The 26,485-nt window shown below is 33.7% G+C and overlaps 5 protein-coding genes across 6 annotated transcripts; 2 read left to right on the plus strand and 3 right to left on the minus strand.

Moving 5' to 3' along the window:
• The first annotated feature begins 4,497 nt into the window (after positions 1-4,497).
• Positions 4,498-8,104, plus strand: LOC107889401 (leucine-rich repeat receptor-like tyrosine-protein kinase PXC3). The gene is made up of 2 exons (XM_016813808.2): positions 4,498-7,450; positions 7,540-8,104. The coding sequence occupies exons 1-2, from the start codon at positions 5,119-5,121 to the stop codon at positions 7,863-7,865; spliced, it is 2,658 nt and encodes an 885-aa protein (XP_016669297.1). The 5' UTR covers positions 4,498-5,118; the 3' UTR covers positions 7,866-8,104.
• Positions 8,105-8,618: 514 nt separating this feature from the next.
• On the minus strand, positions 8,619-10,718 carry LOC107889402 (uncharacterized). 2 transcript variants are annotated; one of them, XM_016813809.2, is made up of 3 exons: positions 10,555-10,718; positions 9,082-9,182; positions 8,619-8,999 (listed from the first exon to the last, which is right to left on the minus strand). In XM_016813809.2, exons 2-3 carry the CDS (start codon positions 9,173-9,175, stop codon positions 8,854-8,856), a joined length of 240 nt encoding a protein of 79 aa, XP_016669298.1. In that variant the 5' UTR covers positions 9,176-9,182; positions 10,555-10,718; the 3' UTR covers positions 8,619-8,853. The 2 variants fall into 2 exon arrangements, with proteins under 2 accessions (XP_016669298.1, XP_040932516.1); XM_041076582.1 differs by having other exon boundaries at positions 9,082-9,203; positions 10,555-10,702.
• Positions 10,719-13,162: 2,444 nt separating this feature from the next.
• Positions 13,163-15,700, minus strand: LOC107889400 (zinc finger AN1 and C2H2 domain-containing stress-associated protein 11). The gene is made up of 3 exons (XM_016813806.2): positions 15,459-15,700; positions 15,254-15,382; positions 13,163-14,174 (listed from the first exon to the last, which is right to left on the minus strand). The coding sequence occupies exons 2-3, from the start codon at positions 15,350-15,352 to the stop codon at positions 13,386-13,388; spliced, it is 888 nt and encodes a 295-aa protein (XP_016669295.1). The 5' UTR covers positions 15,353-15,382; positions 15,459-15,700; the 3' UTR covers positions 13,163-13,385.
• A 1,184-nt stretch (positions 15,701-16,884) lies between these two features.
• LOC107889399 (uncharacterized) lies at positions 16,885-17,945 on the plus strand. Its single transcript, XM_016813805.2, has one exon. The coding sequence runs from the start codon at positions 17,405-17,407 to the stop codon at positions 17,714-17,716; it is 312 nt and encodes a 103-aa protein (XP_016669294.1). The 5' UTR covers positions 16,885-17,404; the 3' UTR covers positions 17,717-17,945.
• Positions 17,946-23,368: 5,423 nt separating this feature from the next.
• Positions 23,369-26,218, minus strand: LOC107889398 (polygalacturonase). The gene is made up of 10 exons (XM_041076583.1): positions 25,803-26,218; positions 25,576-25,707; positions 25,307-25,480; positions 25,167-25,187; positions 24,775-24,982; positions 24,534-24,615; positions 24,324-24,432; positions 24,124-24,240; positions 23,697-24,024; positions 23,369-23,618 (listed from the first exon to the last, which is right to left on the minus strand). Exons 1-9 carry the CDS (start codon positions 26,124-26,126, stop codon positions 23,809-23,811), a joined length of 1,383 nt encoding a protein of 460 aa, XP_040932517.1. The 5' UTR covers positions 26,127-26,218; the 3' UTR covers positions 23,369-23,618; positions 23,697-23,808.
• Between the last annotated feature and the right edge of the window lie 267 nt (positions 26,219-26,485).

Raw genomic sequence — 26,485 nt, forward strand, 5'->3', positions numbered from 1 at the left:
GAATAGTATTTTGATTTTTTTTTCCACCATATGAGCAAAAAAGTGATAAATATTATATGGATTGAATGAGAAAGTATTGTATAAAATTGTGATTTTATATTATTTTTATTTTTTTAATAAAAAATAAAAAATTAGATTTTTTTTATTTTCAATTTTTTCCTCTTGCAAGAATTTAAATTCAACTAAAAATACTAAAAATTAAGAGAAAAAAATATAATTTATCATTTTCTTATAAAAAACAAGGATAACATCAAATAATAATTTCATACCATTTTTTCTCGGTGTTGTATTTGGCTTCTTTTTTTTTTTTTAACCTTAATGTCTATCTTGTTTTAGAACGAATTTTGAATGTTGGTGACATTCTTTATATATATATATATATGCAATTATCTAATGTAACACTAAATCTATGATGTTTACATAAGATGGTGGGTCAGCTTAGCGTTAAGTAGACAAGTCATGTCCCCACTTGTCTGAAATATGTCGCAATTAAAAAACAAAAACAAAAACAAAACCCATTTTTGAGGTCCCACTTTCCTGATGAAATAATTCATCTAGCTTAGGCTTTTCCCTCTTTTTTTTTTTTTAGGAAAAAAAGGGAAGAGGTTTCAATTTCAAGGGGACATTAGCTTCATCAATAATTTAGATAGTAACAAACAAGAAATCACAATATTTGACCACAAACCTGTTGCCCAAAATATATATTTGACAGGGAAATAAAAGTTTTATTGTTAATTTCACAGCTTTATTATCTTGGATTTTTTTATATAAATAACTCAAAGATATTAATTAATTATAAAAAATAATTTAGAGAAAAAATTATATACAAAAATAATTCGTTTATTATAGTATCAATCAGTGTTGCCTAATCAATCAGTAGCATTATTTCTTTTTTCCTAATCATGATCCAATCATCAATTAAAAAAATATATCTTTACTGTGTCGAGAGGCACCCTATGTTTTTTTAAAATACCCATGAAAAATACGAATATTCATGATGAAGAAAAAATATATTTTTTACATGGGCGTTGTCGATTTGTTAGGCAACCCAAGTCCAGTTTTTTGAAAAAGAAAATTCTATCAATGAAAAAAAGGAAAAAAAAATAGGCAACCAATTTCTAATTTCATTATAAGTTCAATTAACATTTTATAAATGTCAATTTCATAATCAATTCACCATTCCAATACCTTATATAACAAATCTCAACTCAATTTCATATATAAGGTAAGCCATGTAACTTTCTATTCTTCTTAATTCAGTCCTTTATCTCGATATATCATATCAATCATCTCAACTTAACTCATACAAGTATTATATTCTTATCTCATGACTAAGTCATGCAATTTAACATGAATAAGCAATAATTATATTGAATCAAATCATACAAATACAAACTGAAAGCTTGCGTCACTCGTCGTCGACTCTCTCCTTTCCTTTCTCTCTCGATAGTCCTGCATCGTCTTTAACTATGAATAATAGTTCAATATCAAATTCCATATCAAAATACATTCGATTTCACAGTATATATTTTACAATTTATTCAATTTAATCCATAAAATCGGGACAAGCATAACTTCCAATTTAAAACTCCAAATTGAAATCCGATTTCAGTGTTACCCATTAGAGACCTCCTATTTCTTATTCCTACAATAAATTTTACATTTTATTCAAATTGGTCCTTATGAACAAAACTAACAATTAAATTTTACAATCTAGTCAATTTTCTCATCTAAGCTTAAAATCTATTAATTTAACACCAATTTCTTTAAGAAATCAACAATGAAAACTTTTAAAAATTTTAACAATTCTGCAAATTGGTACATGAGCTAGCTAAATCAAACTCTCACATTCTCAAAAACATAAAAATTTTAAGAAAATGACTTGAAAACTTACCAATTTGAAAGGCTGAATAGTGTGAAACTCAAAACTCTTTTCTCTTTTTTTTCTTACACATGAATGGTGGAGAAGAAGAACATGACAATTCTCCACCATTTTATCTTTTATATTATAATTAAAATCTTAATTACTTAATTAAATTAACTTGATTATTCATTAACAATTATGAGTGGATTCAAACATCATATTCCACTATCTATTAATAAGAATTGCTTTAATTACCAATTTAGTCCTTTAGCTAATTAAAATTTTATAGCGATAAAAATTTTATAATTTAGTCCCCACACATTAATTAACTGTTAATTTAACAAAATTACTGGACCAAACTTTAATATATTTCTATATTAACCTCCTAAATATAAATATTTAATATTTACGTACTCGAACTATAAAAATGGAGTTTCAAAACCATATTTTTTAACATTTCTAACTTTCAAAGCGTTACATAAATTTAGTTCTCAAAACCTCAAATTCATAAAATTACAAGAAAACGACTTAAATTTACCTACCAAATCATGGTCGAATGGTTTTAAGCTCCCTTAGGTTTTTCTTCTTCATGGAAAGCAAATGCGATGAAGATAAAGGATGAATTTCACATGTTTTCCCACTAACTTGTCTGATATAGTTTTATTAAGGTTTAATTAATTTAATTTAATTAACATAATCATGGTTTAATTAACTTAATCTTAACTTTAATCAACTTTAGTGGATTTTACCATCATCATCCATTTTCTCTTAAAAATGGTCCAATTTCCATTTAGGACCTTTGACTATTTGCTATTTTAATCCTCAAGTTGTTTGTTAATTAAAAATCTGTAGTGATTGGAACTTTACAATTTAGTCACTAAGCCTTAATTAACTATTAATTCGAAAAAATTATTAGACCAATCTTTAATATATTTTTATATTATCTCCATAAATACTCATATTAAATATTTGCAGACTCAATTTATAGAAATAGAGTTTTGAAACCGCATTTTTTAATATTACTGAAAATCGAGTCATTACAATATTCACGTCCGTTTGATGCAAATCAAAGTCAAAATGGGCAACTAATGTCATGATGGTATAAAAGAAATCCTTTTTGGAGATAAGAGAAAATGGTTCTTTATAATCAATTGCTTTTTTTTGAGTTAATCCATTAGCAACAAGTCTAGCTTGGTGTCTTTCAATGTTGTTGTTGAATCCCTCTTGGTCTTAAATATTCATTTACAACCAATGGATTTCTTTCCTTAAGGCAAATCAACAAGGTCTCTAACTTGATTATCTGACATGAATTCCATCTCATCATTCATAGCATTGTATACAATTTAGATTTACTAGTTTCCATAGTAACAAATGTAATCACATAAATAACCTTGTTTTTTTTTCTAGCCAATTGCGCAGTGACCTTAGGTCGACAATCGACCTTCCTTTATCCCTAACCATCGTCCTTCTATTTCCCTTTCCCCTTTCTTTTCCTCCCCCGTTCCTTTACTTATACGTTTTTGTTTCCTTCCTTTCTTGTCTGACGACAAGGCTGCTAGAACACCTCTAATGACACTATTTCGTTGGTAGCAACCTTGTCCTTCCCTCTTCCCCCTCCTTTTCCACCCTTTCTCATTCTTTCTCCTTATTTTTTGTATATGTTAGGTTTGTTTTATAATCTATATTTAGATTCGTGGTTGCCCCTCCTAATAATATCATCTTCAAGGTATAAACTTGCATTCTCTTCTTGAAAATGCAATGTGCATTGAACCCAAGATGTGCTGATTTTATGGCTTTATGTCTTTGATAGTAAAAATTTCACATATCAATGAAATTTTTTCTAAAAAAAAAAATCACAATTAATTAGGTGTTTTATTGCCGGAAAAGTGTTTGGTGTTTTTGAAATAATTTAAAGGTCTTATTCACAATTTAGCCTCCAAACTATATTCATTTTTTATTTTGGTACATAATCTTTTTGTCTCATTTTGATACTTAAACTATTGCTCCATTATATTTTTTTGTCAAAAAGTTCATGGTGTTAAAAATATGTGGCAAGTTCAACCAATCAGATCATGCCATGTGTCCAACTTTGACAGATGATGTGGCTAATAACCATCGTTGACCACTGTTGACCAATAGTTTAGCTAAAAAATGGAAAAAAATTAGGAGAAAAAAAATTATAAAATAGATGTTTTTAATAAAAAAAATGACATGATAATCCATAATGTAAATTGTATGTGCTTTATAAAAATTATTAAAAATTTAAAAAATTAATAAATGTTTTTAATAAAGGTTTTACTTTCACAGGTAAATTGTTATATAAATTGTCACGTTAATATCGTATTTTAATAGTTTAATTAATTTTTGCATTAAAAAGATAAATTTATTAATTTTTAAAAATTAAAAACTAAAATAATCTAAAAAAACTTAGGACAAAAATAACATTCAAGGTTAAATTAATGATGATGAAAGTAAAAAAAATTAAAATTAAAATTAAAATAATATTGTTACTTGTGATTAAAATTAAGAGCTTTCATAAATAAGGTTATTTAGTTAGTAAAGAAACAAAGATTTAGTTTGAAGAAAATATAGTAATTATAATATATTAACATTCCATATTTGAAGACTGACCAGACAGATTATCGAATAAAAAAAAAAAGAGACCTTGGCAGTATCATGTCTGATGACACTTATTCAGTTTTCAGTATGAGAGAGAGGGAGAGAGTGCAGTGCAGCCTCATTCACTCACCCCTGCTCTTTTCTCGTGACAAAGCCCTTTACGTGAACTCCTCGTTTTTCTTTTCTTTCTCAGACCACCTCTCCTTCCCTCTCTTTTGTTTCTGCGCAACAATATTACAAACCATCTTCTTCTTCCTTCTATAACCAACATGCCCATGTACCCTCTTCTCTCTTTTGTTTCTTTCCCTTTCTCTCTCATTCAACCCTTTCTTTTCCTAAAACTATGGGCTCCTCTCCTTGGATTCTGATACTATCTCTACTGGGATTTCCTGCAAAAAACCTTTCATCTTTTTTCTGGGTTTTCAATCTCCAGCTTTATCTCCATTCTTTTTCTAAGCTGTGATGTTTTTAATCCATAAGAAAGTTGCTGTCTTTAGCTCCAACCTCACTGCTTCTTCGTCTAAAATTTGAGATTTGGAGCCAAAATTGAAGGGAAAACGTAATGTGGGTTCTAATCAGCAAGTGATTGTATTTGTTGTTGAATTTTCATTTGATAAAAAGATAAAGCTCATATAATGGCATATTTGTACTTGTCATTTTTGCTTGTTTGGTTTCTATCGAAATCATTTCTTGGGGAGGCTCAGCTCAATGACCAAGCTACATTGTTAGCCATTAAGGAAGACCTTGGGGGTGTAGCAGGTTGGGGTGATAACGAAACAGATTCCTGCCGCTGGGAAGGTATTCGTTGTGGCTTGAACCATTCCCTTGTTGAAAGACTGGATCTTTCTAGGCGTATGCTTAGAGGTAATGTTACTCTCATCTCTAATCTTAAAGCATTGAAGGAGCTCGACCTTTCTTTTAATAACTTCCATGGACGGATTCCTTCAGCTTTTGGGAATTTATCTGAGCTTGAATATCTGGATCTGTCATCGAATAAGTTTGAAGGTTCTATTCCAGTGGAGTTGGGTGGCCTTAGAAACCTTAGATCATTGAACTTGTCAAACAACTTGCTTGTAGGAGAGATACCTCAAGAACTTGAGATGCTAGCAAAGTTGCAGGATTTTCACATTTCTAGCAATAGATTGAATGGTTCTATTCCCCATTGGGTTGGCCGTTTGACCGATTTGAGAGTTTTTACAGCCTATGAGAACCAGTTAGTTGGTAAGATTCCTGATAATCTAGGTTTGGTTTCTGAACTGGTGTTGCTAAACCTTCATTCAAACCAGCTTGATGGGTCAATACCAAAAAGCATATTTGCCATGGGGAAGCTTGAAATTTTGGTTCTCACCCAGAATGGACTTACTGGTGAGCTTCCTGAAGAAGTTGGTAATTGCAGAGGCCTTTCTAGTGTTCGTATTGGGAATAATAAACTTGTTGGCACCATTCCCAGGACCATTGGAAATGACACTAGCCTCACATACTTTGAGGCAGATAACAACAACCTCTCTGGTGAAATTGTCTCGGAGTTTGCGCTGTGTACTAATCTTACACTCCTAAACTTGGCCTACAATGGATTTACAGGAATAATTCCGCCGGAGATTGGACAACTTATGAATCTTCAAGAGTTGATTCTTTCTGGAAACAGTCTGTCTGGGGATATTCCGAGATCAATTCTGGAGTGCAAGAATCTTAACAAGCTTGATTTAAGCGAGAACCAGTTTAATGGTACCATACCAAATAAAATTTGTAATATGACAAGATTGCAATACTTGCTCTTGGATCAGAATTCATTCAAAGGGGAAATACCTCATGAGATTGGGAATTGTGTGAAACTGCTTCAATTGCAGCTTGGCAATAACTTTTTCACTGGAAGTATTCCTCCTGAGATCGGTCATATTCGCAACTTGCAGATAGCTCTAAATTTGAGCTTCAATCGTCTCCATGGTCAATTGCCATCGGAATTAGGGAAACTAGATAAGTTGGTCTCTCTGGATGTCTCCAGTAATCGGCTTACTGGTAATATTCCACCGGCACTTAAAGGCATGTTGAGCTTGATAGAGGTCAACTTCTCAAATAATTTTCTCACTGGTCCGATCCCGACATTCGTACCATTCCAGAAGAGTCCGGATTCAAGCTTTCAAGCAAATAAAGGGCTCTGTGGGGAGCCATTGAGCTTCACATGTGCAAACTCTGATTCCGCGGACTACCACCATACTGTCTCTTACAGGATCATACTAGCTGTTATCGGTTCAGGTCTTGCGGTGTTTGTATCGGTCAGTGTAGTGGTGGTCCTGTTTATGATGAGGGAGAGACAAGAGAAGGCCGCAAGAAGCGTAGAGATTGAAGATGAAGGAACCAGTGACCAGCCAACCATCATAGCAGGGACTGTGTTTGTCGAGAATCTCAGACAGGCTGTAGATCTAGATGCTGTAGTCAAAGCCACTTTAAAGGATTCAAACAAAATCAACAATGGGACTTTCAGCACCAGTTACAAGGCAGTTATGCCTTCCGGATTGGTTTTGTCGGTAAAGAGACTGAAGTCGATGGATAGGACCATAGTTCATCATCAAAACAAGATGATTAGAGAGCTGGAAAGACTAAGCAAGCTTTGTCATGATAATCTCGTACATCCTATTGGTTTCGTCATCTATGAAGATGTCGCTCTTCTGTTACATCATTATTTACCAAATGGAACACTTGCACAACTTCTTCACGAATCGTCGAAGCAGTCAGAGTATCAGCCAGACTGGCCCAGAAGACTATCAATAGCCATTGGAGTAGCAGAAGGATTGGCTTTTCTCCATCATGTGGCTGTTATCCACCTTGATATATCTTCGAGCAATGTACTTTTAGATGCGGACTTTAAGCCATTGGTTGGGGAGATTGAAATATCAAAGCTCTTAGATCCATCCAAAGGTACTGCAAGTATTAGCGCTGTTGCTGGTTCCTTCGGCTACATTCCCCCAGGTAAATTAACCTTACTGTATTATCCTGTTTCCTTGTCGCCATTTTTATGTAATTTTGAATTTGTTTATCTGTTTTTATTTTTCATCCAGAATACGCATATACAATGCAAGTCACCGCTCCAGGAAATGTGTATAGCTATGGTGTGGTGTTGCTTGAGATCCTCACCACACGATTGCCAGTGGATGAGGATTTTGGGGAAGGAGTAGACTTAGTGAAATGGGTTCATGGTGCTCGAGCAAGAGGGGAGACCCCTGAGCAGATACTTGATGCAAGGCTTAGCACGGTTTCCTTTGGGTGGAGGAGAGAAATGCTTGCAGCTCTGAAGGTAGCTTTACTCTGCACTGACACCACACCCGCAAAACGACCCAAGATGAAGAAGGTAGTGGAAATGCTCCAAGAAATAAGGCAAAATTGATCCACAATTATCTTATCTGCTTTCTCAGCCATTTAAGACGGGAATATATCCATATTGAGGCTTGGATATGTATGTCCCAACCTACTCCATTTTGAGTAATTCATTTATCTAAACAAGTGGGCAAAGGGGGTGGCAGGAGGGCGGCTCAAACAAGAACAACCTACCTTAAGATGCCTTCGATTGTAATATCCAAAGTTTTTGGTTTCCGAACTTGTTAGATATGATTTTCTTTTCTTTAACGGAGTTTCACTCGTATACTAAATTATCAAAATCAACATCCTCTGATTGTCGCATTGCAATATGCTCTCTGTCAAAATACCAAACAGTTGAGACATAATGCAGGGAGTGACTTAAGTTCGGATCAAACCAACTCGAAAGTGTTGTACAACTTAATATTATAAACAATTAAAGTAATAAACAACCCAGCCGTTGGGTTGTCCACCTCGATCTACTCAGACAACTACAATTTGTGTCCAAACACAAATGGGAGAGTTGTAACTGATGATAGATGAGAATCCGAAACAACCCATTTATATTCATTCATTGACTATATATTTAGGAGTGATCCCACATACCTTCATTAATGCAAACCAAACTGCAAATGATTTTTTCCAGTAAACACACTCCAAGCATTTGATTATACGAGGCCGAAGGTCATTATTTATTTGCCTTGCAATATAAATGGAAGTAATCAGCCTTCTGTTAGAGAGCAATTTACACCATTAAAATTTGTTTTGTCAATGAAACATGGAATGCCAAAACAAAAGTTTGGTACTGCTTTGCAGATGTTTATTGAGATCTAGTACGATTGACATCATCTGGTCGATCTGACCGAATTTTGACCTTTAGAAAGAGTACAGACATATTTAGGAACCAAGAGCTACTCTTAAATGCAAAGCCGGATTAACCCAAGTCTAATACAACAATTTCTTCACAGCGAATGTAAAATCAAACTGACACTTCGACTAAAATACAAGCAAATATTACGTCATTCAGAACCCGACTTAACAATGAAATTCTGGCGGCTGATGGGATTCATCACCACAGGTGGACCGGCAGTGCGTGGCCATGCCTGAAATTTCTTGTCAGTTTCTTCCCACCATTCCTTGTTGGAAACAGTGTGGGGTGTAGTCCCTGAGTTAGAGCAGAAAGCAATCATTAAAACCCTGGAAATGAAATAGCCAATAACAAAATCTGCAAAAAGTAAACAGCCTACCTCCAAAAATCTTCTCATCAGCAACAAGTTTATCAATTACATAAGCAACAGCAAATGATGCCACAACAGAACCAATAATATATTTTGCTGCCATTTTCAAGCTGCGATGGTAAGACAAGAAGCTGTGAAAAGAATGAGTCAAAGTTGCAACTTGCAACTGTTGTATGTAACAAAACTTATTGCTCAATACTGTAGTCCTAGTTTAATGCCTTTAGACTAAAATTTAAGTAGCAACAAACAATTGACTAGCTTACCCAAGTTTTCCTATGCATATAACTGAATGATAAAAGGTTTTAACACCCCAAAAATATAGAACCACCAAATTTATGAAAGATAACTAGTCACAGCATTATTTGACCGATAAACAGAGCCATTGGGATCAACTGTAAAATGTGACAACTAGGTCTCTCAAACATATTAATTGTGATCTTTTATATCTAATTCCACATATCATACACAGCTATAGCAACCAACCTCTAATCACAACTTACGAAATAGCAAATCTCAAGTTCAGAAAGGGCACTATGATATATGGTGAGGTGAACTACAAGACCTCCAATTAATTATTCAATTTATAGTTAATTTCAACAAGTTTTTATTCAGAAGAAAAAATCAAAGTATTAGGTTGGATCCTTGCAAAGATAGTCAAGTTACCCCGTAAAGGAGCAGACAGGCAGCAACCTCTACCAGCTTTCAGAAGCATGCTAGGTTAGGTGCTTAAGTAGGCATTATTATAAAGAATTTTATCACTTCAGATAGTGGGATTTGAGTAGTCATTTTTAGTTAATTTTTCCCCTTTAAATCACCATTTCACATGTCTTTTAAGTTGAAGTTGCAGAATATTTTCTGAGTATTAGTAAATCTCATTTGCTAGAAATTTAAAGTTTCTAACATAGTTCGCTCAGATGGTTTCCAAGTTTAAGTTACGTCATCCATGGTAGTCCTCATCGAAATAGGAGTGTTGGCTCTTATCAGATTAGGAGCTTTATAGAATCTATTATAAAACAATTTCTATTGCTCTCCACATTGTATGATCCAATCAATTCTAACAGTGAAACTCACTTCTACATGAAACCCTAATTACCTAACCGAACCTTTAGCAATCCCATTCCTGCTCCCTTTTTTAAAGAGGAACCAAAACAAGAAACCCAAAAAGAAAAATCGAACTTCCAAAATGAAATTCAGAACACGAACAATCAATTAGACCCAAAATACTTCTCTTCTGGCCTTATTCGATCCAATCTGAATCACATCCATGCTAACCCAAAACATAAAAAGAAAATCCTTTACCCAAAATCAATAATAATACCAAGAAAGCAATCATTTCTTTTTTTTTAAATAAAAAACTCAAAATGAATTAAACAAAGCCGAATAAAACCGAAGCATCATCAAAGACGTGAAATCAAACCCACAAATCTAAAATAAAAGCGAATAAAGTGTTTCATAGCCGTTACGAGAAGGGATGGAACAAACCGGGACTGCTGGTCGGGGATCAAGGAGATGCAGAAAAGTCGAGGTAAAGAAAACGGATCGGCCAGAAGGAACACCAATTTCGGTAAGCAATAGCTGAATACACGGAGGTCTAATTTATACCATTTAGATCCAAGGGCTACATTCTTTTCTTTCAATCCGACGGTTCAAGAAGGTTCTAGCGAATTTAGTGGATAAAATTGGAATAATAATTTAAGGAAAATTTCACCAAATTCTTTTTTAAAGTAAAATTAATTATAATTTTGAACATAATATCAAATTTAATTTTTAAGTTAAATTTGATAATTAATTTTTCAAAAAAGAAATGAATTGATATTTTTTAATAAAAATATTAATTAAAATATTAAATTTTTAAACATGAATTCACGTTTACTTAATGTTCATTATTTTGAATTATTATGAGCTTTTTATAATTTTTTAAATATTTTTATATTTTTAAATTACTTATGTGAATATAAAATAAACAATGTCATATTAACATGAAGTGCATATGGATCGTTATACGAGTTATTATGCTAACATCATTAAAAATTAATATTTCAGTCAATATTTTTATTAAATAAAATCAATTTGGTTTTTTTAAAATTCTAATAATCAAATTTAAATAAAAAATGTGAATCAAATTAATAAAATATATCAACATTTGACAACTAAATTATTATTATTATTCATTTTTTATGAGAGCATAAAAGTTGCCAAGGGAAAAAAAGTTTTTTATAATTATTATTATCATTATGTTTGATAAAAAAATTAAGGATTATAGATATAAAAATTTGTTAATAAAATATCAATTAAGTCCCTCCATTTTGTACTTAATTACATTGATAATTAAAATTAAGTAATAGACCAATTAAATGGTAACAAGTGACAACTCATTAATATTTCATTTTCCAATAAAAATTATCAAAAAGATTAAAAAAATCATAAAACTATTAAAAACTTATAAAATTTATAAAAAAATATTTAAAAAATATAAAAAAATAAAAATATTTAAAATTTTATATGAACTTGTAAATTACTATTTCTATTATCCAACACTGATCTAATACCACTTATTTATTCTGATTTTATAAGTTTAATTTACAAAACGAGGAAGCAATGACTTTTTATAATTTTTTAAAAAATAATTTATATTTTTTTATAACATAACTTATGAAATATAAGATTCATAGCTAAAACAAAATTAATAGAATTAAATTATATGCGAAGAATTAATAAAATTAATCAGTTGAATAATTTATATACAGCAAATCAGCAAAATTATCACTTTGCATTCATGTGACTTACGAACAGCAAGGTTATCTTCTATGAACACCAAATTCAGAAAATTAAAATAGAGGGACTAATTTATTAATTTTTGTAAAGTAGAAAGATGTGATTCAGTTAGACCAAAATTGACTCAATACTCAAGCCCAATTCAAATCGAATTTACTCAATCTAACAAATAGGTTTCATTAATCAGAGTAACGAACAAGTTAATGAGATTAGTAGTGTAAGGCTTAGCCTACTTCCTACCTGTTTGTATGCATATGTATGCATATATCCAACATAACTGAAGGGGGAAACCAAAGAAATAAAATAACAATGGGAGGAGACTTGTTGAGTAAATTGCCATGGCTGAAACCTTTGTTGCGAACTAAATTTTACAGTTCATGTGAATGCAATAGTGCAAAACCGTGTAGTTTCTTTTGTAGGGATTGCATGGGATCTGCTTTCTGTGAAGATTGCTTATACCACCCTCATAAACATGTTGGCCATCAAAGTCTCCGAGTAAGTAATCTTATTTTTTTTTTTGTTGTTGATTTAAGAAGAATGCTTATCATTATTGCATAACATGCATGGTATTAGCATTATATTTTTGTGGTTTTTTTTTAAAGGTTTACAAATCTTCAAGCAGAGTGGGACTTAGGGTTAAGAGCATAAGGAAATTAATGGACGTTTCAGATATCCAACCTTATACTTGCAATTCTTCAAAGCTGGTTTATATTAATAGAAAAGGAAGGAACGATCACGTAAATCGCATCAATGGTCGAAAAGTTGATAAATGTGACGTTTGTGGCCACGAACTTCAATGCTACAGTTCCAAGTTTTGTTCTATTGAATGCAAAGTGAGAAGAGAACCCTTTTCTGTTGAATTGTGAATGAATTTTCTAATTATGGGAAAAAAAACAACATTTGTTTTTGGTAATATTTTTATAGGTCCAGAGTGAGATAGAAGTGGAGGAAACAGAGGAGGAGGAGGTTGGTATTTCAATTTCAACAACTCGGCTTCTTCAAGTGGACCCTAAATCTTTTAGGAAAAGAATGAGAAAAGGGACGCCTCTAAGGTCTCCCTTCTTTTAGACCCTTTTTTTCTTTTAGATTCTTTTAATGTGAAACCAGTCAAGATTTTAGGGCAAAGATATAGAAATATTTATTTTATAGGGTTTACTATTGAAATCAAAATAATTTGTATCAATATACTCAATACTATGCACATCAAGTCCGAACATTTAGCTAAAATTTACAATCTTAATGTTTTTTGCTCATCTATACTCATAGGATTATTGTACAATTTTGATATGAATCACATTGGATATGAACAAGCAGATGAATTAATGTATTCCCATAAAAACTTGTAATTAACCTTAAAGTTTTAAGGTTACATGAAACAAACTAATTGAAAGTTGAAAAATCATTTGACCTGAAGTTGGGTTCTCAAGAGCAGCTTACCAGTTTCCATTTAATTTTGAGGTATAAAAAATTCAAGCAACACAAGATGACACAATTACATCTCCAGCAATATGCTGTTTACAATTTGCAGTCGAACCCTCTTAAGCTTTCGAAGTGCCACCGTGATCCCTTTCAACATGCTCTACAAGCGCAACTGGATCACGAAACCCTTTACTACACTTGGGGCAGACATCGATCGACATCTTAAAAACTCGAGATTGGTTGTTCCTTTCATGTACCTTCTCCACATGATCCACCAATGTTGTAACTGAGGCAAACTTCGCTCCACATTGTGGGCACTCCTCTACTTGCCCTGCATTCCCATTGCTGCTGCCGCTGCCGCTGCTGCTGCTCAGCCCAACTCCGTCCCTTGCAATTTGCAACTTTTGGCTTATTTCACTGCCCAATTTGGTCATACCTGCTTCAGCTGAGGCTCGAACAGTAGACGCTGCATTAAGAAAACTTGTAGCCCACTTGGAAGAAGATGTTGCAGGAGCTTGGTTGGTTTTCGATTCTTTTCTACTCCTGCTTAAAAGACCCATAAATGGAAAACCTGGGTCGGATTTCTTAGGCCCGGGACATTTGTGATCTGGCCCAAAACGGTGCTTTAAGCAGTGGTCTAGAGTACAGTCCCTACATTTGATTGTGTTTGAGAATGTTAAAACTTCCCTGCAGCCTGGAACTGGACATTTTTTCTTCTTTGTGACTTTGTCATAATTTGAAGGATCACATTCAATATTAACATGCATTTCCCAGGTGATGTTTGGATCTTCATCTGGAACCAGGCGAACTCCTTTAGCACATAACGGACAAATGACAACGGTAACGTCTTTTTTATCAGCTTTTGGACAGTGATGTTTAATGTAGCTTCTATGTTCCAGGCAATATACCTGTTGAAAGATTTTTCACATTTTATAAGAATGAAAAAGAGAAACTTCACTTAAAGATTTTAAAAAATAATTGGCTGGAAATCAACAATCCATTACACAGAAAATCATTCAAAACAAGATCCAAGCTTTTGGTTGATATGAATCCCTTGGAAGTTCTGCTTGTTCCAGGAACATAACAAAAGAAACTACAGAGCAATATCTCAAGCAGGGTTGCAATAGAAGAGCACACTAGTTCTCAGCTAATCTTAGCCAACAAATAATTATAATAGCTTATCCATCATCAAAAATGATTAAATTGGATACTGAACCAATATTAGTTACTAGTTAGACTAATTGCAGATGATTCTTGCTTTTACTATTCAAAGTAAATGATATTTTTGACGATTTAGATATAAAAAGGTAAATTTCTTGAATTGGCATAACCGTCCTACGTATTAAATGGAATAGAATGATTTACTTTGGAGGGAAAGAAACAGCAGGATTTGCAGTCGGACCAAGCAGAACAAGGGCAGATTGCTGGAGCTAATTAGAAAAACTGTTTCCCTGTGATTGCATACTCTTTATAAGATTAGAATTGATTCTATCAACTTAGCATTGTATAGGAATTGAAAATTAAATGCTGATTTTTTTACTTAAATGTAAATAACAGGACACTGTAAACTTCGATCTAATTCCGAGTTTCATTCCAGTAATTTTCACATGGTCAATCAATTTCATTTAGCTTTACCTTTTCAGAAACTTAAGTCAAAACCAAATAAAATCACAACCAGAAATAGCCTAAATTGTGTGCGAATTATCAAAATCTAATACACTCTAACACATATAGGCAGTATAACGTATAAATCCTTATGTTCTAATTTTATTTTTTGGGTCCATAGGAGATTGCCAATATAAATCTAAAGTATAAAGCTGCAATGGGTTCAGAAGAACAAGATATGGAAGCTAACAGGAACATATCAAAAGGAATCAATGAATATAAATATTGGGAAAAAAGGGGGGGAGGCGGATGAATTGAAATGCAGTGATATGAAGGTAAAGCAAGGTCCAAGAGATAGAAAAAGAAAGAAGAAAAGGAATACCAGGTGGCAACGATCGCAAGTGAAAGGCAAGAAGTCGATCTGTTTACAATCTTCGACGGAGCAATGCTTTCCAAGGTCAGGGAATTGGGGAGTTCCCATTCTAATTCAATTATCCCCAGCTGAATCAAACTGCAAAAATATAGTATTAGTATATATGCGGATAAGATTAGAAGAAGAATTGAGTTTTGGTTTCTTTTTGGGTTACCCGAATTTGACGCGAGGACCCGGTCGGAAAATCTTCCAAATTCCGCGTATTCTGAAAGCGGAATCGAAGGGAAAACAAAAAAGTCGTCGAAGCTTCGCCTTGTATTCTTTTTCCAAGTCAAAAAAGAAAGTAAGACAAGGAATGTAAAACAAACATGGGCGGTCGGATTTTGTTTCTTTGGGCCGCCTAAGCCTTCACGTCCGCCGCATATGGTATCATAAATTTTGGTTCATATTAAATAATAAGTAAATCATTAATTCTGATGTATGAATATATGTTTTGGGCAGTGACCAGCTTAGCCCATTTCCAAAATGGAGAAAGCTACTTGTTGGTATTGTATCAACATGCCGTAGGCCCAATTTGATTTAGATAACAACATTCCAATCCACTCCTTCACGCTTTTGAGGGAATATACTCAATACTAGACTTGTTCTTAGGTCGGATCTGGTGGTTCAACCCAAAAATCCGTCTTAAAAGTGGGAAGATTTAAAAAAAAATATAAACTTAAAAAATGGGTTCGGACAGAAAATAATACCAGTTTTTTGGGCTCAGGTGAAGTTTTTTTGCTTGGGTTTAGCTCGGCCCAAATTTGTAAAAAGAAACTCTGTTGTTTTGTTGTTGCTTTTCTATTGTTTTACTGTCATTTAACTATTCTATTGTTATTCGTCTTAGTGTTATTTAAGTATAATATTTTTAAAAAAATTTAATTTGTTGAGAAATATTTGTTTTATTATTTTTTGTGTTTTTATCCGAGTCAAACTTGGACAAAAATTTAAACTCATTTTTTAGGTCAAGCCTATCAATCGAGCCTAAAATTTTATTACAGTCCAAACCCGATCTATAGACAACTCCAGTGAAGGCTGCAGCAGCGGTTAAATGATCAGAAAGCTTATCCATTTAATCCAGCATCAACAAATTTTATAATAGATGAAGAATATAATTGAATAAGATTACTTGAACCAGTTACAATTATTAAAAAGGAGAATTGCGCAGACTGCTTAAATAGATTAGTATTTTTTTTTTCTATCAAGTGATTCGACATTGTTATTTGATTTCTAATCCTTTCTTAAAATTTCCAATCCAGATAACGACATTGATTTTTTTCCCCCTTTCCCTCTCTCTGCATTAACGCATGATGTGGTCAGGCTGGCTGAGGCGAAGGCATTGGGTCAAGTGACTCTTTTACCTGCTTTATGCCTGTCTTTGTCTTTGTGCATTTTGACAAACTACACAACTGATGAGTGGGCTCAGGACCAGGGGGAACCCTAAACTCCGAGACGTAAATATTATTATTAATATTGTAAAGTTTCCTACTTCTACAAGACACAACAAAATAGCTAATAACTAGGAAACTCTCAATAACCTAAACTACTTGCGCATTTCATCTTGGGAGTCTCATTCTTTAACATTCACATGTGATACCAATAGCAACAAATTGGGAACACAAAAATGACTACAATTTAAATAGAATAATATACAAAGCAGATAAAAAGTAATGAAAAGCTGGACGAGAAATAATCACAGCAAAGAAGATCCAATGTGCCCAAAATTGAGACTGCAAATACTTTTTTTTATTTTTTTTTATTTCTGGAATCCTATCCTATTTCCGTCTTTCCCACTTTCAAATATAGTGTTCCTTCTCTCTTCCAACCCAACAAACATCACTGCTCTCTCTTTCCTCCTCCTCCTCCTCCTCCTCCTCCTCTCAACTGCTTTTTTAAGCCTTGGTAATCTGCTACTTCATTTGCTTTCTTGGTTTCATAGTCTGCTCACCTTTTCACCCTTCTTTACTCTCAATTATCTATCTCTTTTTTTGCCTTTTACTCACATGTATGCAGGCTTTCCGTGAGTGGTCCTTGAGTTCAGTCTTACACCGTTATTCAGTAACCAAAATAGAAATACAAAGTGTATGAGCATTTAGTTCAGTTTCCATTGTCATCATAGATATGGAAACAGGGTCAAACAATCAGTATGTACCGGTAGTTGAGGTGCCACCCACAGTGAGGGAACCAAGTCGCTATTCGCATCGATCAATCGAAACACTGATCGTAGTGCTGGCAGCTATAACTATCATAGGTGTTATTGCAGGGATCATTGCTCGGCTATGTGGTGGAAGGCATTTCGGTGGAAATGGGGAGAACGACATTGAAGGATGGATAGAAAACAAGTGCAGAAGTTGCATTGATGGTGGAGTCCCCGCTGCAGTTCCACCTCCCAAAGAAGAACCGAAGCCAGCAAGAGAAGAGGAAAAGAAATGAAGATTTATACATACATGAAATGATTTGATGCAAGTGTAAGAGTTGTTATTGATTACTTCAACTATATGATGTGGAACTGTTGTAGTGAGAACACTATAACAGTGTATTAGCATGAACAGATAAAGGGGAACTCTCTTGGCAGTGTCTAACAACAAGTTATTACTGTATTCTTTACCATGGCAGCATCACAGGAGAGTGCTTTTAATGGAAACTTAAATCATGCATGTTACCAGTTTAGTTACCCCTGTGATTTATTTACATGTTATTCTTAGCTAAAGTGGTAGTGAGGTTAGGTCTTAACTCAAGATATCAGGTCCCTCTCAACCATCCTACCAAAAAGCCATCAAGGACATTTTTCATATGTGCTATATGTTGGCAACTTTAGGATAAATTTTTAGCCCGGAAATCATGCGTGCATGCTTCCTACCATATCTACAGTGGTCAAAAGGCATTGCAACAGCAAGGCACAAAGGAGGCCACCATCTGAAAAAGCATATCATATACTCTAGTAATTACAGCCTTTTGAATTTAAAACTCAATGTTGCTTTTCCAAAAGCTAATATTTCACAAGATTTTATGAGATCCGACCATGAAAACTTACCGTTGCTACTTTTTCATAAAGAAACAAAATGATACTAAAAGTATCATGTAAAACATGTTCATCCGATCAAGCAATGTCCAAAGCTTGATTGATCAAAGGACAAGTGATTACCTTTAGTTTAAGCTTTGCTTTCACTGCTACATTTGCAATCATAGCTCACCCCCACAAGCTTAACCTTTCCCTTTTTATAATTTACTTTCATTGCTACCTAATATAGGGAAAAACTCGGGCAGGATTTCTACCCTTGCACTCAATGTTATGTAACGCTGATGAATCTGTTTTTAGGAATGGTTGAGAGATCTTTTAATAAAATTATTTTCTTGCAGCTGCAGTACTCCTCATGTTTAAAGATCTAAATGCATGGATATACTCTATGTTTTTATAATTATGAATGGTTTAAGTGGATGGATTGAGATTGCACTCGGGTGACATATGAGTTTAAGTGATTTAATTTTTCGTACGGTTGACATCATTGATTAGAGTTAGGTTGTTTTAATTAGCAAGGCTGTTGACGGATCAAATTCTGAAAGTGTCTTTTGGGGTTATTCCTTCGGTGAAGATTTATTGTAAGGTGGTTCCTATAGTTAATTTACGATTAAGGAAATTGGTGGTTAAGGTATCCTTGATTACTATAACTAATTTAGTAGTGAGCGAGAAAACGTTCGTAATATGTTAATTAATTCTAAAATCAAGACTGATGTTGTACCCGATGATAGAATATTCATCAATTGAGTCTATTTTATTTGATTTCAGAATCGATTTTTATTTACTTATTTAATTTAGTATTACTTTAACCCTTTTATTTATTTTATGCAAGATTGCAAGAGTCATGGGCATGAAATTGCTCAAGAAGTGTCCTGGTTGTGAGAATTTCGAACACGGTCAAACCAATCCCTATGGGATAGACCTACTCTTTATATAATGAATTTTACATTTTGCTTTTAGACTTAGAATTTATTTTTGGTGGATTTGTGTACAATTGTTAAATGTATCAAAAATAAAACCTACTTGAAAAATGAATTAGTGGAAAATGACAAGTAGGGTTGTATCAGAGGCACGATAATAATTTTATTTCTTTAATTAGCAAACAAGTAAAATAAAAATAAAAATAAATAAGGCAATTTAGAATAAAAAATTAAAATTAAAATAAATCAGCTTAAAAAATAAATAATAAAATAAAATATAAGAAATTAATAAGGAAAAACTTTAATCAAAGTAAATTATTCAATTGATTCAAGGGTTTGATCATTAATGCAAAGATGATTTCAATATTTTTTAATAAATTAGTTATAGTCACCGATCATCGCCTAATAACCTAATTTATTTTTACCTTCTCGATAATTAAGACGATCACCATTAATTACTTCTCTTATTGACTAACAACCTTATAATGATCGGTTAAGAATTTAATTTACCAATAGTCTTAAGAACGAAAGAGACACAATTCAAACCAACAAACACATTATCAGAGTTTATTTAAGTTAGATCGCATGTCCATACTATACAAATAATCATGCAGTGGTCGCAAATGTTAGAAATTAATCGATCGACTAGTTATCTATTGACAAAACAATAATTCTAAGCTATCAAATACTAGCAGAATATTTAACAAACCTGAACAATTATAATTAAACAAGAAAACATGCAAATACTAAGGATCAAAGAAAGATTAAAAGCAATTCGATCTCACAATATTTTAGAATCAAACTTCGAATATTACTTTAACTAGAAAAGAGGGTTTAGAAAGCCATAAAATATAGAAAACAAGATAAAACTAAGAACGACTAGGTCTGAATCTCCTAATCTTTCACTTAATCATGTTTATTTATAGGACAAAAATAATATAATAGAGAAAATATAAAAGTGACATTAATTAAATAAAGAAGAATTATTTTTAGGTTTTATTTTTACTATTTTTTCATTAAACTTTCAAGCCGTTTTTGGACGTCTTTCTAATATTTTTGGGCTTCATCTGTGAAATAATTTTAGATAAATCTTTTAATTTTCTTCGAACTGGTTTATTATGAACCTAAAATGAAGGTCAGTAATTCAAGTTATGATCAAAATATTAAAACTATACTATTTTCAAAATCCAAATCATAAAAGTTGCTAAAAATAAAATTCCATTTTCTCTTATTATTTTCTAAATTAATAATGAATAAAATATAAATTTAAATAATATAATTAATAACATAAATAGTATAATAGAACGAAAAATATCACAAATAATAGAAAATTACGGCTATTGGTGATTCTACTAACCGTGGACTAAACACGATGTGGAGGCCATATGATATCTTGAAAGGTGGACTTAACAAGTCCTTATCAATATTATTTCAGGATATGCTACACATTGATGGAATCTACTCCTCTACGCAGCTACCATTGAGGGGTCCGCCCCAACCCAATCTCTACTTCTAGTAGCCCTAGTGCACGACACTAAAGTAGTGACCCCTCTTGACATTTCGTTAGGTTTATTCACATCTTCTAGGGACATCTTGCTCAACCTCTTCAGGTTTAAGCTTATTAAGCATGGAAAGGAACTAAGAGCACCTTTAATGGTCTTAACTTCGCAGAGTTGTTTTTACTGCAACACCACCAAAAAGATGCCCAAGGCATTCCATTGACAACCTCACCAGAATTCATCGTCACGGCCTAAAGCCCCTTGTTCTCCAATGTGTCAACTATAACAAATTAAGGGAGCGAAAGCTCGCCAAATTCTCCTTAGACTTTTCCAACAAAATGAAGCTCCAACCAAAAGGTCTCTTCATCACAATCATCGAGGAGCTACCCCCTCCTTGATGCCGAGAGAATGGACTCAGTCCTACTTTGCTCTAGTGGTACTCTTCAAGTGACCTCGAGGGATGCGAGACAAAGATACAAGTAAATCTCCCAAATGCTCCCCCTATGTAGTGGACTATGGTTATCTCCCTACTATCAATGAAGTGACTCGCCATTTTAGATCTCCCTTGTGCAGCAGACTATGGTTTTCTCCTCGCCATTAATGAAACTGCTCACCATTTTAGTTCTCCCTTGTGCAGTGGACTACGATTATCTCGACATCAACGAAGTTGCTCTCCACTTTAGTTCTCTACACTGAAAAAAAGATCATTCCTTAGTTCTCCCCAATAGATGCAGATGCAAGACTTACAACAGAAACTATGCAATTGCCATTGCCAACACATTTTAGGGAAGACTTGATGGGGGAAATGGGGAATCGGCTAATAAATAGCAATAAGGATACCCTATGCCCATCCTCTGACAAGTAACCAATTGAAGGATTACTTGACACCACAACACCACCCCAAATGCAGTTCAAGGCACGCACACAGAAGTTTCCAATGCACCAATAAGAACGCAAAAGCAAAAGCAAAGGTGCCTTATAGGCAGGGCACCTAGCCTTTTCAGGCAAAACTACCGCAGAAAAAGCAATAGCAAGCAAACACCATAAGCATAAAATAAATTGAATTCAAATTTATATATCAAATCCAATATAAAAAGTTCCCCTTTCAAGGAAACAACTTATGAGCACATTTGGCAAATGCGTTGAATATTTCTTAAATCATCCAACATGATCTCTCTACGTCACATAACATGGTTCACCGCATAAAAAAAAAAGGATTTTGCGAACCACGTGTTACCAACCCAACACATGCATATATATAAACAAAAATAAAACACCAATATATGCTAAAAGCAAAATAGAATGGTATGCAAAAAAGAAAAAAAATTGTTATTAACTTGTAAAAGATTATAAAAAAATGATTCAAGGGGAATCGATAATATTAACAATGTTTCCAGTAGGGTGGACTCCAGCAACTTCCTCGATGAGAAAAGTAGTGCCATCATCAATAGCTTGGGGAGTAGAAGGCAGATGATAAAGTACACTAGAGCTTGATAGCTGAGACTTCAGAAGCTCGCATTCTGGACCAGAGGGATTGTGCATGTCATCTCCGGGCAAAAACTCTCTAATGGCGGTAAGATTAAACATCGCTTACATCAAAAGGATCATGGTTCAATTGAAGATGCAACGTTGTCAAGTCTTGGATGAAATGAACTTGCTTCCCTTTATTAATCTCCCCCTTTAAAATAACAGCCCAACATTAGTATCTTGCTCAGCAAATTGCTCCTTAAGGGATTCCTTCCTCCTTTGCCATTCACTTTTCAAGATTCGCGGCTTGCTGAAGATAACAATCGTTCAACTCTAGCATCTTTTTCGCGTGATCTTCCTTGACATCCAAGCTCCATTGAAGGTGTTTAGCCTCCTCCACTTGCAGCTTTTTCCTTCACCAAAGCCTCTTTCACTGAACATTTGTTGTGAATGAGTGGTCAAAATTCTCCAATAGCTTTTTCATCTCCAGGTTGGCCTTAACCTGTATATCATATGATCACCTTAACTTGTCAAAAAAAAGCCATCCAAGCCTCACAATCCTTCTTCAACTAGTCTTTCTCCCAAGTCAACCTATGGATATCTGATGACTTCCTAGTGTACTGTTAAAATATATCAACTTTAAACATAGTTCATTCCCAGGATCGTAACCATGAAAATTGAGTTTAATTCACAACTTTGTTTAACCAACTCTAGAAGTACCAATTAAGGATGGTAGTCAATGCTAACATTAAGAAAGGATATGAAGGAATAAAAAGTAATTAACTAAATTAAAATAGTAATCTCAAAGTTAACTTCTAATTAGATATAGTTAATGGAGTGTAACGAATGAATTAATGATATAACACTTAGCCTTAAGGATAAAAGATCCACCCCTTGTTGATTTCTTGACAACTAATTTTCTTATTTACTAATTAATAAATTTATTATTATTGTGTTTTAACAAAATTCTACAAATATGCAAAATACATTATTATTCCAATCTTGATGATTAGTTAATTATTTATGTACTACACATGGGTAAGTAACATCGTCTGTTTAATGAAGAGAATTTGCGGTCCTTGTGACATTAGACATGGGGATAACTGATAAATTTGTTTGCTTAATCAGCTTGAAAGTGAATGAGGATTTATCCTGTAGAACGTAAACAAATCTCACGATGTAGGAATTTAATTTTATTCATAAGACAGAGAGATATACATAATTAGATTTTACAACAATGTTATTACAGTACATCCGGCCCCTATCAAATAAACAATCTGCCTTGTCTGTATTTCTAAATAAGACGTTGTTTTATTGTTCTTCAAATATAGTACTAATTTACAGAATCAGCCTAGTCCTTGTAATGAGAAACAATCTCAGTAGCTTTGTAAGTGAGTCCTCCAAGCACTTCTAATCCCATATATATAAACCTGAAATAATTAGCAAATCATAAGACAGCAAGGGGAAATGAAGGATCTCAAGCTCAACAAATGAAGCAATTGTCTCACCTAAAACTGATTTCTTCATTTCTCCACATCTATAAACAAATAATCTAAGATTCTACTATTGACACACATTTATATATATTGTATATCTATTATTCCACATGTGAAGGCCAATTTAACATTGTGGGAAAACAGTTCCCTTTTCAGTCAATTTAACATTGTTGCAGATAGCTTTGGCAGTTCTATCTCCTTGTTCCTGTAACTTAACATTTTGCAGCAAAATTTCTTGGCAAGGATGAGTCTTGCTGCAATCAAATTTGATTGCTACTTCAGAAGCACTAGTCCCATTGATGTTCTTATACACCACATCTTTCACTTTAACTGCAGAGCTCTGCACAAATTCAACATAATCGAGTTCATATATATTAGAGTCAACAGTAGATTACTCTTTTGCATACATAAACAAACACTTAGCATAGGTTTGCGTCACCTGTTCTTTGCATGGTTTATCTTGGTCACAATAGTTTTGGTCTATGATGATGGGGTTGCTGACGTTATTCATTTCAATGTTCTGGAATAAGATGTTGCTTGCACTTCCTAACCCTCCCTGCTCATCATTAATCATACAATATTGTATTAAAACACATCTTGAATGGATATCGTAGATATTATTTAGAAAGCTTCACTTGCCTGCCATGTCTTGATCCTCACACCATTTGCGGTTCCAGAAAGCTTAGCTCCATCCACAGTCACACCCGAGACATAAGCCTTTGAACTTTTAGATCCCAAGCTCCCAATACTGGCCTCCCATCATAACAATCGGATAGATGTAAGTAACGTATATAGAAACATAGTAAATCTAAAAAAGAAAAAAGGGCGATAAAATTTAGGGTTAAAGACCTGATTCCATGACCAGGGCCACAAGTTATGTCCATGGCTTGCACATTTTTGGATCCACTTACAATGGAGATACAATCGTCACCTTCAGTTAAAAACATTAAAAACAAAAAACATGCAAGGCAAAATCAATATAGAATAATAATAATAATAATAAATTGTAGAATTTTGGGTGGGATTCTGTTAAAGGTGTCCATGGGCCAAGACCATATATGATTGTTCAAGTTCGGTCCATGTACAGTACCTGTTCCTATGACAGAATTTGTGATCCATATGTTTTGACTACGAGTGATATGAATCCCATCGGTGTTGGGGCTGCTCTCTGGGGCTGCCACCGCAAGACCAGAAGCTTGAACACCGTTGCATTTTTCAAAAGAAACATGAATTTGTTGTGCATCTTGGATGTTCAAGTTTTGAACTTTCAAGTTTTTGCTATTGTAGAAGGTGAGAGCCTGAAACGACAGTTTATATTTTACCCCACCACAATTATGTTATAATTAAAAATTTTCGAGCTCGTATTTAATAGAGTGACAATAAAACTTTTTTAACTTCACTAGACTCATGTTTCATTTCCTCAGTCTTTCTTGTAACTTTAAAAGCTGGATGATAAAAGAAAAAACGACTCATTTAACCTACCGTTGGTGCATCCTTGCATGGCTGCAAAACAATAAAAGAAAAGAAACAAATAATGATTAAAAAGTTGATAAGAGAAAGGAAGAGCAAAAATAAAACCTGAAGCAAATATAGAGAAAATTTTTTTGGGGGGGTAAGCTTACAAGAGTTTTATTGATTTTGCAAGAGTTTTGCCACCATATCTTCCCATTACCATTAATTTTTCCAGTTCCACCACCTTCAATTAACAGATTATTAATACTATCAAAGATAAGCCAGTGCCTTGTATCTTCCTTGTAGTCTGACATATCATCAGATGCTTCCATGCTTCCATATATCTGCAATTTTGGTCGAAATGGATTATGATCCATCATTGGCTTGGCGTTGAAGTTGAGGGGGATAACTAAATTAATGGGGGGGTTTTCAACCTCACCTGGATTGTAAGATTAGACTTGCAGGGACCTGAAAATCTAATAGGCTTGAGTTGATAGCGTTTTCCTTGAGGCACCTCAAGCACAACTTCACCCTTGGACGAACAAGCTTCTTCCCAAGCCTTCTCAAATGCCTGAAACCATCATTGATTATCACATAAAACACCCTTTGAATTTTATGAACGGTATGAACTTTCATATCTATATAGATATTTCTGTGTGATCTAACCTGAGTGTCTTGAGTGGCATCACCGGTGGCTCCAAAATCATCGACATTAACTGTTTTAGTTGATGGTGCTGATATGACACCTAACTTCTGGAGCTGGCTAATAACTTGAGTCCTTTGTGAGATCAAATCCTTAAAGTGCCCATCATCAATGGTGGTGGTGAAATATGAAGGGTAGGCTTGTGGATCATATCCAGCGGATACAAGGTCTTCAAAGTAATTATAAGAGGGAGGAGGGGGGTCCTTTTCCAAAGAGTTGTAACGTGAGAATAAAGAGAAAATGGTTATGAAATATAGGACGACTACTTGTCTAATTTGTCCATCCATTTGCGTCTTGTTTTGTAAGAGAAAAGAATAAAAGAAAAAGAAATAAACTAATCTTATGAAAGGTAGGGGAGAATTGGTATGGTTGTGAGTTAGTTTAATGATGAGATTCTATATTTATAAAGAAAAAAAGAAATACTAAGAGAAGGGAGATTGCTTGGTGTCTTTGGGCAACACTCTTTGAGGTATGGTCTACGATATGAGAGATTGAGACGAAATAATCTCTGCCTTTTCTAACTCCAACATCATTCAATGTTGAAGATTAATAAAAAATTATTTGGAGGTAATTAAAGTCGGTTTTATTTTTGTTCATCTTAAATATTTAAAAATAATTTTAATAATATATCCAAATTTCATATGAA

The sequence above is a fragment of the Gossypium hirsutum genome, chromosome A09 (genome assembly GCF_007990345.1).
Source record: "Gossypium hirsutum isolate 1008001.06 chromosome A09, Gossypium_hirsutum_v2.1, whole genome shotgun sequence".
Lineage (NCBI taxonomy): Eukaryota > Viridiplantae > Streptophyta > Magnoliopsida > Malvales > Malvaceae > Gossypium > Gossypium hirsutum.